This window comes from Medicago sativa, chromosome 4 (genome assembly GCF_051527215.1).
Source record: "Medicago sativa cultivar Bolivia chromosome 4, Bolivia_mono, whole genome shotgun sequence".
NCBI lineage: Eukaryota > Viridiplantae > Streptophyta > Magnoliopsida > Fabales > Fabaceae > Medicago > Medicago sativa.
The window spans coordinates 66466706-66484477 of NC_140752.1; the positions used below are offsets into that span (position 1 = coordinate 66466706).

General features: G+C 33.4%; 2 protein-coding genes and 1 pseudogene across 10 annotated transcripts; 2 read left to right on the top strand and 1 right to left on the bottom strand.

Moving 5' to 3' along the window:
• Positions 1 to 49: 49 nt before the first annotated feature.
• On the bottom strand, positions 50 to 2815 carry LOC146930906 (FKBP-like peptidyl-prolyl cis-trans isomerase family protein). The gene is made up of 7 exons (XM_085702372.1): positions 2746 to 2815; positions 2371 to 2645; positions 1758 to 1841; positions 1213 to 1262; positions 787 to 835; positions 614 to 688; positions 50 to 338 (listed from the first exon to the last, which is right to left on the bottom strand). Exons 1-7 carry the CDS (start codon positions 2780 to 2782, stop codon positions 219 to 221), a joined length of 690 nt encoding a protein of 229 aa, XP_085558498.1. The 5' UTR covers positions 2783 to 2815; the 3' UTR covers positions 50 to 218.
• Positions 2816 to 3940: 1125 nt separating this feature from the next.
• LOC146930907 (uncharacterized) lies at positions 3941 to 5741 on the top strand (annotated as a pseudogene).
• A 1882-nt stretch (positions 5742 to 7623) lies between these two features.
• PTAC4 (plastid transcriptionally active 4) lies at positions 7624 to 15989 on the top strand. 9 transcript variants are annotated; one of them, XR_015006529.1, is made up of 13 exons: positions 7624 to 7864; positions 7954 to 8060; positions 8146 to 8256; positions 9077 to 9141; positions 9229 to 9310; positions 9945 to 10019; positions 11829 to 11899; positions 11998 to 12080; positions 12760 to 12824; positions 14753 to 14827; positions 15091 to 15202; positions 15503 to 15567; positions 15772 to 15989. XR_015006529.1 is itself a non-coding variant. In XM_085702374.1 (12 exons), exons 1-11 carry the CDS (start codon positions 7753 to 7755, stop codon positions 15199 to 15201), a joined length of 957 nt encoding a protein of 318 aa, XP_085558500.1. In that variant the 5' UTR covers positions 7624 to 7752; the 3' UTR covers position 15202; positions 15503 to 15722. The 9 variants fall into 9 exon arrangements, 3 of the variants coding, with proteins under 3 accessions (XP_085558500.1, XP_085558501.1, XP_085558499.1); XR_015006531.1 differs by having other exon boundaries at positions 15509 to 15567; XR_015006527.1 differs by having other exon boundaries at positions 15517 to 15567.
• The last annotated feature ends 1783 nt before the right edge of the window (positions 15990 to 17772 follow it).

Sequence of the window (17772 nt, forward strand, 5' to 3'; positions counted from 1 at the left end):
GTTTAATACCATTTTAGGTATGGAAATTGAAAATTATACGCAATGAAGATTCAGCTTCAATGTACTTGGCATCATAAACTTTAAACAGTATTACACTCTACATAGCTATAAGTTTTAAGCTTATTCCTCAAAAGAATTAACAATTGTATAAGATAGTGATGGTGATAAATTGAATTGGGTTGACTGCGTTCAGTCAAGGTGGAATGGACAACCTAAGTTTATTCCTCATCCACGTCAAGTCCTGGTACATATTCCAAACTTACATCAAATACTACTGGAGTGTTTGGAGCCACCCTTGGTCTTCCTGGTGCAGAATTAAGGCCTTTAGGGAATGCCAACTGCGAAACAAGAAAAGAAAAAACATGTAGCCAACGTTAGAATTAAGTACTTACCAATCTGTAAATAAACTGTCAGCATCATGCAATTGTTCTCTAGCATGCTTCCTTTTACACCATTATGTTGTCAATGCACATTTTAAGTATGGATGCTCATAGCCATTGAGAAACTAGAAGTACACTATATTTACATGGAGAAAGACACAAATTTTTGTTTAATGTTTTGAATCTTGCAATGCTGGGAGATGTTACTGTCAACAATCAAGACAGAAGCTTACTGATCCAGGTATGTACAGCCGACGTTTCCCTCCTACTTTCATGCTCAAAAGGCCTTCATCAAGTCCTTTTATCACCTGATATCTCATCGGGTTGAATACCAGTTAGTCTTTGAAAGGATTATCAAACACTAGGCTTCAAAACTACTATTTTTCAAAAAACATTTAAGGTTTACCTGACCAGATCCAACGCGAAAAATGTAAAGCTGGCCTTTCTCCAATGAGCTGTAAAATTGGAAAGGGTCATACTCACACAGGCTTCAAAACCATTCTCATTACAGTGCATACATATAACTGAGCATTCTAATGAAGGTCCCAAAGACAACAGCTTCAAAAACCAAAATCGAAAGATGACAGAAAACTGAAAAAGGAATGATCAAGGTAAAAAAACCAAAGCATTACAAATTACAATAGTAAGTACTTGTTTCTTTCTAAATTTGGCCAATTGATTATTATGTTAATATCACACTCCAACATCTTATTAGGCATGATTGTACAATTCTGTTCAAACAAAACTTATATATACAACAGCAAACATCACTTGGCATCTTGCAATTTAAGAGCTACGAAAAGATTGACAGAAATTTGTAATCGGCGGATACCTATCAAATATTTGTCCAGATGGAACCATTGCAACATAATTAGCAGCCACCTATCAGATAAGCACATGAAAATGTAGTCAGTCTTGCTTTATTGAGAACAATACACATGCTGACAGAGGAATTTACAACAGACAAAAGTCATCTTTTAACTTTATTCAAGATTAAAAAAGTGAATAATATATTAATCATTTGATAAGGTGATTTCAAACTTTAGCTAGTTTAGATTGAAGGAAGCAAGGACGGGCACATTGCATGTGCAGAGAGTCAGAGAAATTTGCTATCTATAAGAACTTAGTTGATAGTAATCCTATATCATTATCAGGTACTGAAATCATCAATATTGGTTCAGTATTTTCTACGTAGAAGGTGAAAATAAATATAAATTTAGAGTATCATAGGAAAAAAAGATTCAGTTGCTTCAATTCCTAAGATACAAATCAAGTATTTAGGCATCAATCTCGTTCAAAATTGGCATTGACTGCATTTTTGAAATGGTGGAGACGAGCGTTCAAGGGAAACTGAACAGGTTAGAAGAATTTACACACCTGATATCCAACTGGTGGACTAGGGCCTTGCCCAACTTTAATATCCTTGTATTGCAAACCTGATTCAGTAGTTACCATAGGTACCTTCATGCATAAAATACTCAGTATAAGTCATTAACTATCGATATTAATGGTTATCTTGAATTTCATGCATGTTATCTTGACAGAATTAGACACTGCACAAGTATATTAATTCTAAAATTTTATGCCACTGAACAAAGCTTCTGTCAGGGAATTTTGGTTACAACAAAACTTGCAATGAAATGACAGGCATACAATGAGTTTTCTGATGATCTCTATTGTACTAACAACGATTTGTGAAGAACCTTATAATGGAAGTCCTTTCGTCAAACGTTTTAAGAGTAGAACTTGAATAACATTACAATGATATCTTCTGCAAAATACATTGAAGTTTCACGTTCCCAATTTTTTTAACCGAAAACATTTTTAGTCACATATTGTCAACTTTTCAAATTTTGCTGCCTAATTTTAGTAGATAAATATTGAAGGTGACACAACTGCATGGAATGTGAATGCATTCTGACTTCTGAGCAATATGGAGACATTAATCACAGTTAAGGCATAGAAAGGGAATTATGTAATCTCACCATACATTTTCAAGCTCTTTCTCACAAGTTTCATCACATAATTTTGGTTTTTCTTCTGGTGGCAAACCAGCTCCATTAGCAGCATCAAATGAATGGATGAATAGAGTAGAGACTCCTAATGCTAATCCAAGAAAGTCTCTACGTGAATTGGCATTAAACATATCATTAGCAGTGCATTCCCTTGTCTCTGTGGACTTCACTTTAAGAGCAAATCTTCTAAGTTTCTCAACAGAAATGCTTTGAGGAGCAGTAAGAGAAGGAATTTTACCACAAGTAGAATCTATATAAAAAAAAGAACAATTCAAATATAAATTAACAATCACTCAGTATTATTTATGCATTGTTGGATAGTGAGGAAAAGAGAAAGTGAAAGGACTTACAAAGTGGAAGCAGGAGAGGGGAAGCCATGCTAGGCATATCCAAGGATGTAATATTGTGTCATGTGGTGATGATGTTATTGTTTGCAAATGGAATGGATAAACCAAATCTAGTTTGTCTAGTTTGAACAATAAACATTGGAACATTGGATTGTGGTGTGTGTTTTTTCAGAGCCAAAGACACTCTTCCACGTGGCAGATAGATAAATCATTCAAAGTGTCAGAGTTAGAGCTTGGAGAGTTGCTATCCGCACATCCATTTATTTAGAGAAATGATATTAGAACAACCACTTTTAAACAACTTTTGTGACAACTTTCTCTCTCATACTCACATTATATTTTTATTCTCTCTCTTCCTTTTTCTCTCTCTATTGTTATTTTTTTTCTCTCTCTATTGTTATTGTTATTGTCCAATAAGAAGAGAGAAAAAAAGGTTGTCATTAAAGTTGTTTGATTTTGGTTGTCAAAATATCACTCCTCATTTATTTAATACATCTCCTAGTAAAAAATTAATTTTTCAAAAAAAAATACACCTAGTAAAAAACTTTTGACTAAATTCATATTTCTTTTTAAAAAGTAAGTTTGGTTTGACTAAAAAATTACTCAGGTTTATGTTTCGAAAATATAATAAATGTATCTAGTAGTTTGAAAAACGACATATATTTGAAGACAATTTTTTTTCTCAATGATATTTATAATTAAGGATGGAGGGAATAATATTAAATTCATAGTAACAAACTCATTAATATTTTGTTAATTCAGTGGCCATTTTAAAGTATATTGATAATATGAATGATTATGTAGATAAAGTTTTACTGTAATCTAATTATCTAATGGCTAAATGGTTATTTGCTTAATTATTATTGTCGTTTGATCCTACCAATGGATTTTGTACTGCAACTTCATTGACTTTTTTTTAATAAAGACAACCATTGACTTTGTGTTAACAATTTTTAATTGAAATGTGTGATTTAAGTATGAAATGTTTTAAATTAAAGTTCTAAACAGTTGACACTCAATTATCTTTTATTTTAAATTTCAGGATTGTTGCCTTCTTTCTTAAGGCATTACATTCACAACATTGCTTGCCACCTTTTCTGTTAGTTTTCAGATCATAGTTTTATTCTTCTTGTTTTTTTTTTCCTTTCTTCTGTGCACACCATCAACAATTAGTTCATCAATTCCCTTTCATCCATCCATGTCTTCCTTCTATAACGAAGACTCATTTTCCACTGATTGCAGATCAAGGAAGAGTCTGTTGAAAGTATTTAGGAGCTACGAAGTGTTCTTAAGTTTTAGAGGGGAGGACACTCGTGCTTCTTTCACCGCACATCTCAATGCTTCTCTTCTAAACGCTGGAATCAACGTTTTTAAGGACGATGATTCGATTTCCAAGGGTGATCGCATTTCAAAATCGCTGCCTGAAGCAATCGAACAATCTCGAATTGCTGTGGTTGTTTTTTCAAAATATTACGCGGATTCAAAATGGTGTTTGAATGAGTTGGTGAAGATAATGAAGTGTCATAGAACCATAGGGCAGACTGTTTTGCCAGTGTTCTATGATGTAGATCCATCGGAAGTTTGTCACCAAAAAGGAAAGTTTGGTAAAGCATTCCAAAGTCTTTTGACTAAACTCTCAAATCAAAAAGCATTGGATATATCTCTTTGTGCGGCTACGAAGGATTTCCACGTGATGTATGTCCATCTATCATTTGGCATTGGATGCCACCAACAAATAATCTCCCTTCCCCATTTCATACATCTTCTGCCATGCCATCTCTTGTTTCTCGAGATGTGCCAAATAGTAGTTACGAAAAACTATCATCTATGTCCAAGTACCTTCCATGGCTTCAAAGTCTTTCAGTGGAATGTGGTTCAGAACTTCGATTTTCTCACGATGCAGAAAGAATTTTATTTTCCTTAGAATACGGTCATTTCAAAGAATTGGAATCAACTGCTACATCACAAGCATCAAACGTGAAAACTCATGCATTACTTCAATGCTGCAGACAAGGGCTCAGTTCTTATGGATCTAAAACTTACTTGAAATGTCTTTTTATTCAAATGGGATTGAATTGCCAAGTCACCAATATGTTGAAAGAGCACATTTTACAGGTTTCACATAGAAATCTCTCCCTTACATGTATCTCCTAACATTTCATATCTAATAATTCCACTAGTTTTTCAAATTAACTACAAAAACCTTTGTTGAGAATATCATAATTTTCATGGATAAAAATATGATTAGATATCTTATGAGGAAATAGAAAACTAATTCCTCAATTGATGAAAAAATGATATCAATAATATTGTCGAATAAAATTTGAGTCTGTTTTTACAATTACAGATTATGAATAACGATGGCCATTATGGTGGTTTCCTACGCCATGATAATTATCCAAATTGGTTCACCTTCTACAGTGAAGGTTCTTTAGTAATTTTTGAAGCACCTCGAGTGGAAGGTCGTGTCTTGAAAACAATGATTTGCATTGTTGATTCTTGGACCTTTGCTAGCATAGCATCAGATTCAGACGGCCTTAAAAATGTGATGGCGAAAAATTTCACCAAGTCCACCATTCAGGTCTACAAGAGAGAGGCATTAGTTTCCTCTGAAAATGTGGAGGGGCATATAGTAGTATCAAGTATAGAACCTGGAAACAAAGTGGAGGTTGTTTTTGTTTTTGAGCGGCGCAGTTTCAAAGTGAAGAATACAACAGTTTATCTTGTATATGATGAACCAATTGGCAAAACAATGGAGCAAAGTCAAACATCAGAAGAAAATGCTATTGTTTTTATTGGTGATGAAAATGAATCCAGCTCTTCGGAAGTGGATCACCGAACACATGGACGAAAATATTGGCGTTGCTAGGTGTTGTGGATTGATCAAATATAGTTTCAGAAAGTGGATTGCAAATTTCTTGCGTAGATTAGTGGAGTGCGGGGGATAGTCAATTTGTTGGACTTGAGCTTGATTCTGAAGCTGTGATCTTAGTGCATTAATCTTGCTATTGAATTTGTTGATCTTTATGAGTCATGTTAGCCTACAAAAGATGTATTTATTGATCATATCAATTGTAAAATATTTCATTTTTTTATCATGTCAATTGAATGGAAAGAGTTTGATGGATGCTCTTTGAAGTACATATACAGGACGGAAGGTGACTGTATTTGCTTTGGATTACCTGGACAAAAGTAAAATCAAATCAAGGAGTCACTAGTGGCAGAGCCAGAAAAAATGGCTTGAGTGGGCTACTAAATTATGAAACTTTTTTACAGGACAAATGATAATTTGAACAATTTTTAGTTGACGCACAATATAAAGGAGGTTTGAAACCCCCACAAATTAAAAGGTATGTCATCCTCCGCTAACCAGTCAAGCATAGACACGACAAAAATACGTATGCCACTTATGTAATCGCCGAAATCTAAAACCGTAAAAAATGTTTAAAATCTCACAAAAGAGATCTATGATTTTTTATTTTTGGGTGGACCACTACACCACTTTACAGAGATTTTGATGTGTCAAAACAAAAAACATTACAAAATTGTTTAAAATCTCGCAAAATAGACCAATAATCATTAATTTCTTAATTTTTCCGGGTGGGTCGTGGCCCACCCACCCCAGCCAATAAAGGGCTCCACCTCTGGGAGTCACCTTAGGATCATAAGAAAAGCCTTTCAATTTGACACAAATTTGGCTTCCTTAGTCTCGATGTTTTCATTTCCAGTTTATATTGCTCAATTTGGGAATTGTTTGTTCTTTTTTAGAATATCAAAATTGTTGTATGTAAGACCTAACTCAACTGTCAATGTCAATATTGTTAGGTTGGACATCTTCATTGATGTTCGAACACGGGAATTCACAATTGTGTATATGAGTTTTAAGTGATACTTACATGTAGGGATAAAATAACATTAAATTGTTTTCAGAACTTACATATAGGAAATTGTTTATCTTGGAAGATGAAAAGCTAAAGGTTCAAATAAATCTTCCAAGAAATATAACTAAAGTGTATGTTTAAGAAATATAGTATCATATAGTACTAACTAGCTACAAAGTATTATATTATAGGTTGATAAAAAATTTCCCACCAGTTCATAATACAAAATTATTATAATTGTTTATCTCGCAATTGCACTCAAACATAAGCAGCACTTATTATAAATGAAATATAAACTTGATAAAAAAGTAATCTTCCAAGAAAAATTAACAAAATTAATGAAGCGTATGTTTAATTTTCTTTTGTGTATAAGAACTTATATACAGGGATAATTTTTTCTTTTTGAAAGAAGACATATACTTAAGGATGAAGGTAGTATTTTATTTGCATCTTTTTTGTTCATAAGAATTTTATTTGGATCTATTAAACCAATTTGTTTAGAATTTTATCATTTTGTAAAGGGAAATGCTAACTGGTGTCCCCAGGACATTGGTTAAAGATACTAAAAAAAAAATTATATATTAGTTATTGCATTGAAAATTGTGTAATTAATTTATAAAAAGTAAAAAATATTTCATTTTTTAGTAATAACTTTTTTTTTGTATCCTTAACTAGTGTCCTGGGCACCGGTTAACTGTTTTGTAAAATATGAGATTAAATTTTCCCACCAGCACTACAATATTGATATTCAAAATTTGATTCACTCTATTATAGTTGTAATAAAACGAGTGTATCATCAAAATACAATAGAGTATGTTTTTTTTTTTTTTTGAGGGATCACACAATAGAGTATATCATCAATACAAATGATACTGTAGTTTGGATAAAGAAAAATAGTACAAAATTGAAGAGAGGTGTATAAGTAAAAGAAGACTAGGGGTTAAAGAATAAGTGGAATCCCTTAGCCCATTGAAAAAGGAGCTCGCAAACATCGAAGAACGAGAGGAATCACTTTCACAAGGTTGAGAATTGAATTGAGTGAGTGTCCTCGAAATCGCAAGCAATATCTTCAACTCTATCCATCTTCAAACAACTCTTCACTCCAAATTTTTCTCTTCCGATCATAAAAATGGCGACGAAGCTTCAAATATTTACACAATTACCCTCCGCACCACTTCAATCTTCTTCCTCTTCTTCCCTCAGAAAGCCTCTCGCCACTTCCTTCTTCGGCACCAGACCAGGTTCTCTCATTTTCTCAATTAACTCGCTTAATCTCAACGCTTAACGCTTAATTAATCATTAATCTAACTACTTTTTTCAATTCTTTCAGCAAACACCGTGAAATTCAGAGGAATGAAGATTGCGAAGCCGGTGCGAGGTGGAGGAGCGATTGGTGCAGGCATGAACTTATTTGAAAGATTTACGAGAGTCGTGAAGGTGAAAGAAATTAATCACAACAAGTAGTTTTCAGTTTTTGCGATTTTAGGTTTAATTTTTCTCATTTGTGATTTTAGTAATGCAGTCATACGCAAATGCTATTGTAAGTTCGTTTGAGGATCCCGAGAAAATTTTGGAGCAAGCTGTGCTTGAAATGAACGATGATTTGACTAAAATGCGCCAAGCTACAGCACAAGTTAGTTACTTTCTCTTTTTTGGTTTCTTATGAAAATTATTATTTCTGTTCTTATCATTGTTATATATTGGTTTGAATATTTAACTATGAGGCATAGGTGGCATGCTGAAAATTAAGGTCCTGTTTGGAATAATAACTTACTTGCAGTTTATGGAACAATCACTTACCATCATAAGCATTTTTGTATAAGCTATTTCTATAGTTAAAGATGAAATAAAGTTAAATTCTTTTGAGTAAAGCGTAGATTTTAATATAAGAGGGGAGGGGAATATAATTCAAGCTTTTCCCAAGGGAGGGGAGTGAAATATTTTCTAATATGTTTTGAATAAGAGGGGAGGGAAATGTATATTCTAACGTAAGAGGGGAGGAGAGTGTAATTCATGCATCTTCAAGGGGAGGGGAGTGTAATTTACTCAATTCTTTTCCTATGTTGTTAGTCCCAAATAGCTTCGTGTAGCACCTACCCCTAAAATGCTATGACAGTATAGCAGATAGCGGCCATTGCAAAGACTAAAAATCAGTGTACAAAGTAAACATAAACAAAAATAGAAAAATACACTACCGTTATGCTATTCCGTGCTATAGCAACACTATTGACAACATAAGCTATAAACTGTTTTCATAAGCTATATTGAGAAACTTGTGAAAATAAGCTGAAAACAGCTTATGAACATATATAAACTGTTTCCATAAGTTCTCCCAAACAGTTTCATATAACTCAAATAAGCCAATCCAAAAAGGCCCTAAAACTAACTTCAAAATAGCTAGTTATTTTTATCGAAAACCATCTTATTATTGTTTCTTCTTTCCCTTTCTTGAGGTGTTGGCATCTCAAAAACGGATGGAAAATAAATACAAGGCTGCAACACAAGCTTCTGAAGAGTGGTAATGTACGAAACAATTATTTATTTTAATTCGCTTGCAGTGTTTGGCATTTGAATACCACTTTTGTGTTTTACACATCTGATGTAGGTATCGTAAAGCACAACTTGCTCTTCAGAAAGGGGAAGAAGATCTTGCTCGTGAAGCACTTAAGCGGCGTAAATCTTTTGCAGTACGTCATCGTTTTGTTCAATTTGTTGTTAATATTCTTGTAAATTTCTGCTTTAGATTTTAAAGAGGATTGTTTATATTTGCAGTGTGTAATCAATAAAGTTATTAAGCTTTCCATTTCCTTTCGCATGTTTGCGATATGATCAGTAGTTCGGTACTCTGTCCTCCTCACATAGCTTAGCAATATCAAGACATTTGCTGTTTGCATTTGCTATAGTTCTCATTCCTGCGAGCATCGCTAAAACCTTGATTGGAACTCTACGCCGTGTTCCTAATTTAAATAACCTCACAACCAAATATCTAGGTTTGTGAAAGGAAATGACCATTCTGGTTTGTCATGTCCTTGGGTTATTATGTGGTTTGATTAGCTGAAGTCAGTTCAGACATTTTAGGTAAATGGCAGACCTCACAATGGTTAACTTTTCTAAAGTACTTTGAGGTGTACGTTTATAGTTAAGTCAGATACTGCTGTAAATACGGTGCTGATGACAGCGTTGTTGATTGAATATTTTGGAATTTGCTGTAGTTTGACATTTTGTTGGACGATACAGAAAAATGTATTTTTCAAAGTAGTGCCTTATCACACATTTATAACATAATTGGAAAGCTCATTATATACTTTTAACATGTTGCAGGAGAATGCCAGTGCTTTGAAAGCTCAACTTGATCAGCAAAAGGGTGTTGTTGACAGTCTTGTCTCAAATACACGGGTAAGCTAAATCTTTCTCTTTCTCAGTAGAGTCACTACCTTACCTAAATGCCATGTTTCACAAAACAATGTTCTTGAAACCCTGGGCTGAATAGCCGGACTGACTCTTTTTATGGAGCCACATAATCAAGGTAGACAAACTCGCGATCCAACTCGTAGGATCGTCCAAGTTCACGATCTCACATCCCCTCGCCGTGCCGGAAAGTCGTTGGAATCGGTTCTTGGTGGTCGCGGTTTGGATCGTCGTTGAAAAACGTGAACGCGTTGGTATCGTAGATTCAGACGAGTTAGTTTTTGAAACCCAGAAAACCGGGTTCTCGGGTTGGTTCGTGACCTGCTTGGTGTTTCGTTTTCCAGAAATCCGGATTTTCGGGTCGGGTTTGTGACCCTGATCACCAAAAACACATTTTTGCAATCAGAAAGGCAAAAAAACAGTTTCAAATTCTCTCATTAAACCCATTGATTATTGAAAATCTTCCCAATACAGCCACTGTCAATAATTAGGGAAATTTTCCAATACACCCATAAATAGCACTCAACTCCCATATTCATAGCACTCAACTCCCTCTCACACGTTACTTATGTTGCTTCATATGAATATGTATGAATTTATATGCAATGTATATGAATTTCTAAATTTGGTAGGATCTTACGATCCGTGTGACGATATCCCCCGATTCACGATCTCATGGTCCTACCCGATCTTACTTAGGATCTCGAGTTTGTCTACCTTGCACATAATGGTGACTCAGTAGAATCAAGGAAGTGCAAGTTGAAAGTTCAATTTAACTTAACTTTTTGGATTAGTTGACTCTTGATTATGTTGTGTTTGTATTATTAAAACCTTACCAGGTCATAATTATATTTTCAATTCTTAGAATGAGTACACATTTACTTGAGCTCGTCTTATACTCTCCCCTATGTTTGTTTTAGTAATTTTAATCACCCCTGATAATGAACCATTGTTTGATCTGCATCTATGAAGCACAGACACTCCTCGGATTAGGCTTGTCCCGGTGTCGGATGCGTGTCATGTCTGACACGACACGACACTTGTAATTACACTGAGCTATGTGATTTTTTCAAATTATTAGCTGTGTCGGCGTGTCAATGTCCGTGTCGTGTCCGGTGTCCGTGTCCGTGCTTCATAGATCTGCATTTATGTATGGTTGTTTTTTTTTTTTTTTATATCTAAGTTTTGCTTTTAGGATTGGTTGATGTAAGAAGCATCTTTCTGCATTGTATAAAAAAGTGTATTTCAACATTATAATGCAATCTTTTAGATTAATCATTTCTAGGAGGTATTGTAGAAATTGCTACACGTTTGGTTGCAATTCTAGGCATGATGCCTAAGGAAGGAACTATAGGTGTATGTGAAGCCTAGGCTATTTTACTTCTTTTTTTTATCTTCAGCTTCTTTCCTTCAAACTTCAGTTGTACCAACTACCAACCAAAACCTATTTTCCTTTGCCTTTTAGGTTTTAATTCTACTTCAAAAGTCTTTATGTTCCATCCATGTATTATCCCTAGAATCCGTAAACCATGGTTTTCAATGCTTGTATGTTTTTTCATTGCAAAATACATCAATTTATTTACCTCACATTTATTTATGCAAGTTTTTTACCACCTACACATACAATAATATTTCAGTTCACCAGGCTTTTGGGAGAAGAAGTATATATATCCGTTTAGAAACAATTGAATTGGTTGAACAATTTTAGCTCACTGTTCTAATACATGCATTTTTAATTACAAGCAGTTCATATTTATTATTTACCTCAATTCTGAATGTAAGTTGTTCAATTTGTAGCTTTTGGAGAGTAAAATTCAGGAGGCGAGGTCGAAGAAGGATACTCTAAAAGCCAGAGCTCAATCTGCAAAGTTTGTCTTCCAAATTTTTTATCCATTTGCTTCCATTTTATTCCATTCTGTATTCTATGGTTCTATTAGTAATGTCTTGTTGGTTGACGTTCCTTTAGGACTTCAACCAAGGTGAGTGAGATGCTGGGAAATGTCAATACAAGTGGTGCCCTTTCAGCTTTTGAAAAAATGGAAGAGAAAGGTGAGAAGAAAACTCACCGAGTCCACTTTCTATACATAAATAGTACTTATAAGTTATATCCTGGTCTGCATTTATTGTTTGAAACAATTTGTTTGCCCACAAATGTACTCTTTCATTTACATGCCACAGAAATATTTGAAGTTCTATGCTTCCTTTCCTGCTTCTCTTTTTTTTGCGCATCTATTTGCCTATCAGTGTATAAACAAGCTTTGAAATCTGAGAGAAAATCTGACATCTTGAAGCTTATAGTGGGTAGTTTTTTTTTTTTGAATGTTTTCAACTATTAAGAAAAATCTAGAGATTAATGAGTTGGATCGAAATATGGTTTAAGATAGAACATTATGGCGTAATTTGATCCATGTAGCAGACCCCATTTAGTGGGAAGGCTTGGTTGTTGTTGTTGGATATATTATTGCACGATCTTGAGATTTTTTTATTAGGATGAACCTGATGATTGTCATATCATAAATTAATAAGTGTAGTTGCTGTCATAACAACAAATGCGAACATTTCCCAGCATGCTAAAAATTTTACGGCCCAATTAATGTAATAAAATACAGGCATTAGCATCAGTCTATATTCCATGTCCAGCAGAGTTACGTACCTTAGCTTTTTATGTGCTTTCATCATTGCATTTGAAATTATTTTTCTTTCTAATTATTTTCTATTATCTTAATAGTTATGACAATGGAGTCCCAAGCTGAAGCTCTAGGTCAGTTGACAAGTGATGATCTTGAAGGGAAGGTAAGTGACTATTTTTGTACCAAATGAGTTTGTGTCTATCTATGAATTGTATTTTGAGTTTGAAATTGAAATTGCAGAAATGGAAAAGAAAGAAAACCTAGGGACATACTTGGTTTGCAAAAACATTTATGTTATCATTTCTTCTTTTCACTTTTAAGTACAAAAACGCCGCCTTGTTTTCACTCTATCTCTTGTTTCCAAATTTTTGTATAATTGTGAAAACAAAAATTTGTTTCGTATACAAAACTTTTAAGTCAAGAAAGTAAAAACAATGTGATATTTTTTTAATTAAAAGTGAAAGAAGATATGAAACGAAAATCCAATACACCCTTGGTTTATTTTAATTTATTTCTTATGAGAAATGGGATCAAAGGGCCCAAACCTAATTTTATATTTCCTATGTAAAGATGTTATTTAAAATAATTGAAATTAAAATCGTAATATTTACATAGCTAGGTTTACTATGTTCTGAGCAGGTTTTTAATTAAATACCTGCAAATGAGATGTCAAAGGCTGCGTTCCTCTTTAACCTGTGTTTTCTATTCAACAATTATTTTTTGAACGGCCAATATATATATATATATGAGAAGTATTTTTATAATGAGAAATGAGAAGAACAAATAACATCCATTGGATCAAATAAACGGTTGTGATTAAAAGGATGCTTTAAAAGCTGCACATGACTTAATCCCTCTCTCATTCTCGCGCAGAACTGTATTGTAATCTCCAACGTCATGGGTCTCGTATAGTTTATCAGTTCATGAATCATGATTTCTTTTTTATAATAATTCTTAACAAATTTTTATAGTAGTTTATTAAAAAAAAATTGGGTGTTGATTTTCATGAAAAAAAGGGGTTTACGATCTGCAACAAAAAACTAGAATACTTTGGTGTGTGATTTTTTTTACTGAAAAAGCTCCATTAAAGAAAACGGCTTCTCCGATTTGTCCATTGAATTTCATGATTTACATATAATAAAGTTTGACATTTCCATCAGTTTTACAATTTTGTTTCAAGTTGTGTAAATGGCTTCCAAAAGATCTGACAGTGTCGTCAGTTTGAAGACCGAGATGAACGGTCTAGTTTCTCATGAGAACAGATCGGCGACGATGAACGGTCTAGTTTCTCATGAGAACAGATCGGCGACGATGAACGATGCAGAAAGGCAGTCTCAATGTGGAATTGATGACCTACATATAAATTAATCAGAATTCTTTGGATTCGAATAATAAAACAACTTTGCTGACAATTATTTGTTTGGTCAGAAGAGTCCTCCAAATATTTTAATCTTGTATTGGTAATCAAAGTTTTGAACAGAAAAAAAAATCTTGGATTTCTCTCTCTCTCTCTCTCTCTCTCTCTCTCTCTCTCTCTCTCTCTCTCTCTCATTCACAACTGTTTATTAGATCCAATGGATGTTATTTGTTCTTCTCACTTCTCATTATAAAAATACTTCTCATTTGATACATCCCCTGTATATATAAAAAGAAGAAATCTATTCAGCAGCAATGCAATTTACTTTTCCTCATCCATTTGCTGTTTATTCCCTTAGGAACTAGTTAGGAAATAAATAAAGTTTGAGTTTCAGCGATTTAGTAGCAAAATTTTCTTTATGTAAATCTTTTCCTTTGGGAAATTAATTAGTTATGGATCAGAACCACAAAAACTGCAAGAACAAGCCTAATTTCCAAATATTGGTGTTAATCCATATCCATAGTAAAATATATTCTTTAGGAATTAGGAGTCATTTTTATCTACTTTTCCTCATCCATCAACTTTGTCATGCTTTTATTGAGTTTGGAATTGCAAAAGTTGTTAAACTTGTTCCTTTATTACATAATTATATGTGAAATTCTTGGATTTCTCTTCTGTGCTCATATTTTTGCAGTTTTATGTGATAATTGGTGTAAATTGTTGATTTTTTGCAGTTTGCAATGCTTGAGAGTTCATCAGTTGATGATGACCTTGCAAATTTGAAGAAAGAATTATCTGGTAGCTCAAAGGTATGCTTCAAACAGCAAATAGAGCGTATGTATGAATAGGGTGAATTTTTATATGTTAAATAAAGTCTTTGCAAGTTGTTTCCTTTCCTGTTTTGCAACCATAAGTTGTCTAACCGGTGAAAGAAGGGAGTGAATAATATATCTTTCCAAAAACATTGTATTATGCCTAAAAAAAGTAAATTTGAAGAGAAATTGTCATACAATACCACCAACGTTCTACATATACTTTTTTGTTTCATCGTTGGACTGTTTGCTTCAAGCAGAAAGGAGAGCTTCCTCCTGGAAGAAGTAGCACCAGGACTGGAACTCCATTACGAGATGCTGATATTGAGATGGAACTTGATCAACTGAGACAAAGATCAAAGGAGTTTTAAAGTATGGAATTTTTTTGTCATTATTGTATGCTTGAATTCAGTTCTTTATTCACATATCAACATTGCACAGCTAAAGGCTAGTCATGATAATATTATTTGACTTGTGGCCAAATTTGGATAAAAAAAATGGAACGTATTAGCTGTGTGTTCTGTAACTCATGTTACACTTACACATAAACACCTTCGATATGATAATATTATCCTGACATGTATACGGTTAGGATATTTTTATAGCATAAAGCTGTAAATAGTTTCTTAACATGTTTTGCAAAGAGCTTTGATATATTACATTTCGTAACAGACTCAGACCCGCAGGTTTTTGCTTCCTCCTGACTTTGGATGTAAACATGTTCAATGAGGAGCAAGGTTAGCAACATGATCAATTATGTTCATAATATACGAGTGTCTCTTTTGTTATTTGTAATCTACGATACTTACATTGTACTTTGAACCGACATAACTACGCAGACTTCATAGCCAGATTTATGTGGAGAATATAAAGTATATTTTGCCAATCCAAATATTGCTTGTTTCCTGTGCATGTTTTTTCAAATTTTGCTATACCCGAAGTCCTAAATCTGCATGGATATGGAAAAGCAGTATTCGGCGCAAGAAGGATGCACTGGTTTGAAGCTAATTCTTCATTGTTTCCGAATTCAAATTATAGAAAAAATTTCCGTTGCGGTTAGAAAGTAGAAACCAGCGTATGGACATTAAAGTCATTAATTTAATCTTCGATATTAATGTTCATAATGATCTAAAATGAATTTGTTTTTTTGAAGGAAAAATGATTTTTTTATTTTTGAAAAAAATCTAAAATGAAGAAGCTATAAAACATATTTCGGTCTACACTTGTATAAATGTAGACTATTGACTTCCGAAGTTGAATAAACATTTGGTATTCAATAATTGGAAGTGGAAGATAACAGTACATTACGACTTAAAGGAAATATCATGTTGATTTGCAGACGGCTTTGACAAATTTTAGTTATCAGACTTTGGACGATGCGATATTTAAATTTGTGGATTCCGGTGTCAGAGATAAAGCTATGAGCATTTATTACCCCACCTTTATGTCTTTTGCACGCCTTCTACATTTTCCACTGTGATGTTTGAATTATATAATTCCAAGCGTGTTTTTAAATTTTACATTATATAAATTAGAATATACTCCCTCCGTTTTAAAATGAGTGTCGTTTTAGGTGTTTACACACATATTAAGAAATGCAATGATTAAAAGAAAGAGAATGGTTATTTTACCAAATTATCCTTATTAACTATTGGTTAGTTTTAAAAGTAATATTTTGGAAGTAGTGTGCTGAGTATTAATTGGAGGGTACAATTGAAAAGAAAAAGTTATTATTGCATTGGAAACTGAAAGCGACATTCATTTTGAAACAAATTTTTTTGACTAAAGCGACACTCATTTTGAAACGGAGGGAGTATTAGATTAAATTATCCTGTACCTGAATAATAACATAATTCAACCACAACATAGTTCAACATCACAAATTCAATGGAATAATATACACAGTAATAATTGCAACAACATTCGTGTTTGTCTGTGCATGCACTGATTATTCGTATGTCTTGGGTTGAATCAAACTTGCCTTAATAACTTGAACAAGATTCATCAATGTAACGTCTAACTTGATCTTTATCTCGCCAAATATAGAGAGCACAATTCTCATAAGGGTGTTCAAAACCGAACTAAACCAATAGAAAATCCGCAAACCAAATCAATCTAAACCGAAACCGTAAAAAACCGCATTTATTTCGGATGTAATAGGATCATTTTCTTACTCAAACGCATGGTTTGGTTTGCGGTTTTCATTTTACCAACCGAACCAAAGCAAACCAAACTGCAACAAATAAAAATATTAATTAAACATATGTCACAGACGGATACTCATATGTCCTCGTGAGCATAGCTCAGTTGGTATGGACAATGCATAATATATGCAAGGTCCGGGGTTCAAACTCTGACAACCACAAAAAAAAACCTCAATGATTTTTTTTTTATAAAATGATATATTTTTCTCTTGTTAAGTTCATTCTTTGTTTTTATTTCAAAAACGTATTTATGTGCTACTTGAACTTTTAGAAAATGATAAAATCTTAGTCTTTTGCATTTCTTACAAAATATGATTACTTTTTGCCCAAGTTTTAAACTTAGTCTATGTTGTTGAAAACATTGTAAAATGAAAATTAAATTGTAATGTTTGATGAAATTTAAAACATTGTTGAAAATATGTTGTGTTTCAGCTTTTTAACTTGATTTCAATGTTGAAAACAAAAAATTATATCGTATCGAAAAAACCGCACTAACCGATCCAACCCAAACCGCATTGGTTTGGTTTGGTTTGGTTCAGATTTTATTTTTAAAGACAACCGAACCAAACCCAACCACATGTTTTTTTATCTTGCGGTTCTGATGACTTTTACCCTCAAAACCGAACCAAACCGCACCGCAAACACCCCTAATTCTCACATTGTTGCTCTGAAGCTTCATATGGGTAAACTGAACGTGTCCATCTAGACGATACTCAACATCGATCATTCTTCTTGTGT

Coding starts and splice junctions, on each gene's coding strand:
- LOC146930906 (XM_085702372.1), bottom strand. CDS start 2,782: ATGCCTAGCATGGCTTCCCCTCTCCTGCTTCCACTTT. Junction 836..1,212: donor TCTGGACAAATATTTGATAG/GTATCCGCCGAT, acceptor CCAATTTTACAG/CTCATTGGAGAAAGGCCAGC. Junction 339..613: donor GGCTGTACATACCTGGATCA/GTAAGCTTCTGT, acceptor CTTGTTTCGCAG/TTGGCATTCCCTAAAGGCCT.
- PTAC4 (XM_085702374.1), top strand. CDS start 7,753: ATGGCGACGAAGCTTCAAATATTTACACAATTACCCTCCGCACCACTT. Junction 8,257..9,076: donor TGCGCCAAGCTACAGCACAA/GTTAGTTACTTT, acceptor CCCTTTCTTGAG/GTGTTGGCATCTCAAAAACG. Junction 9,311..9,944: donor AGCGGCGTAAATCTTTTGCA/GTACGTCATCGT, acceptor AACATGTTGCAG/GAGAATGCCAGTGCTTTGAA.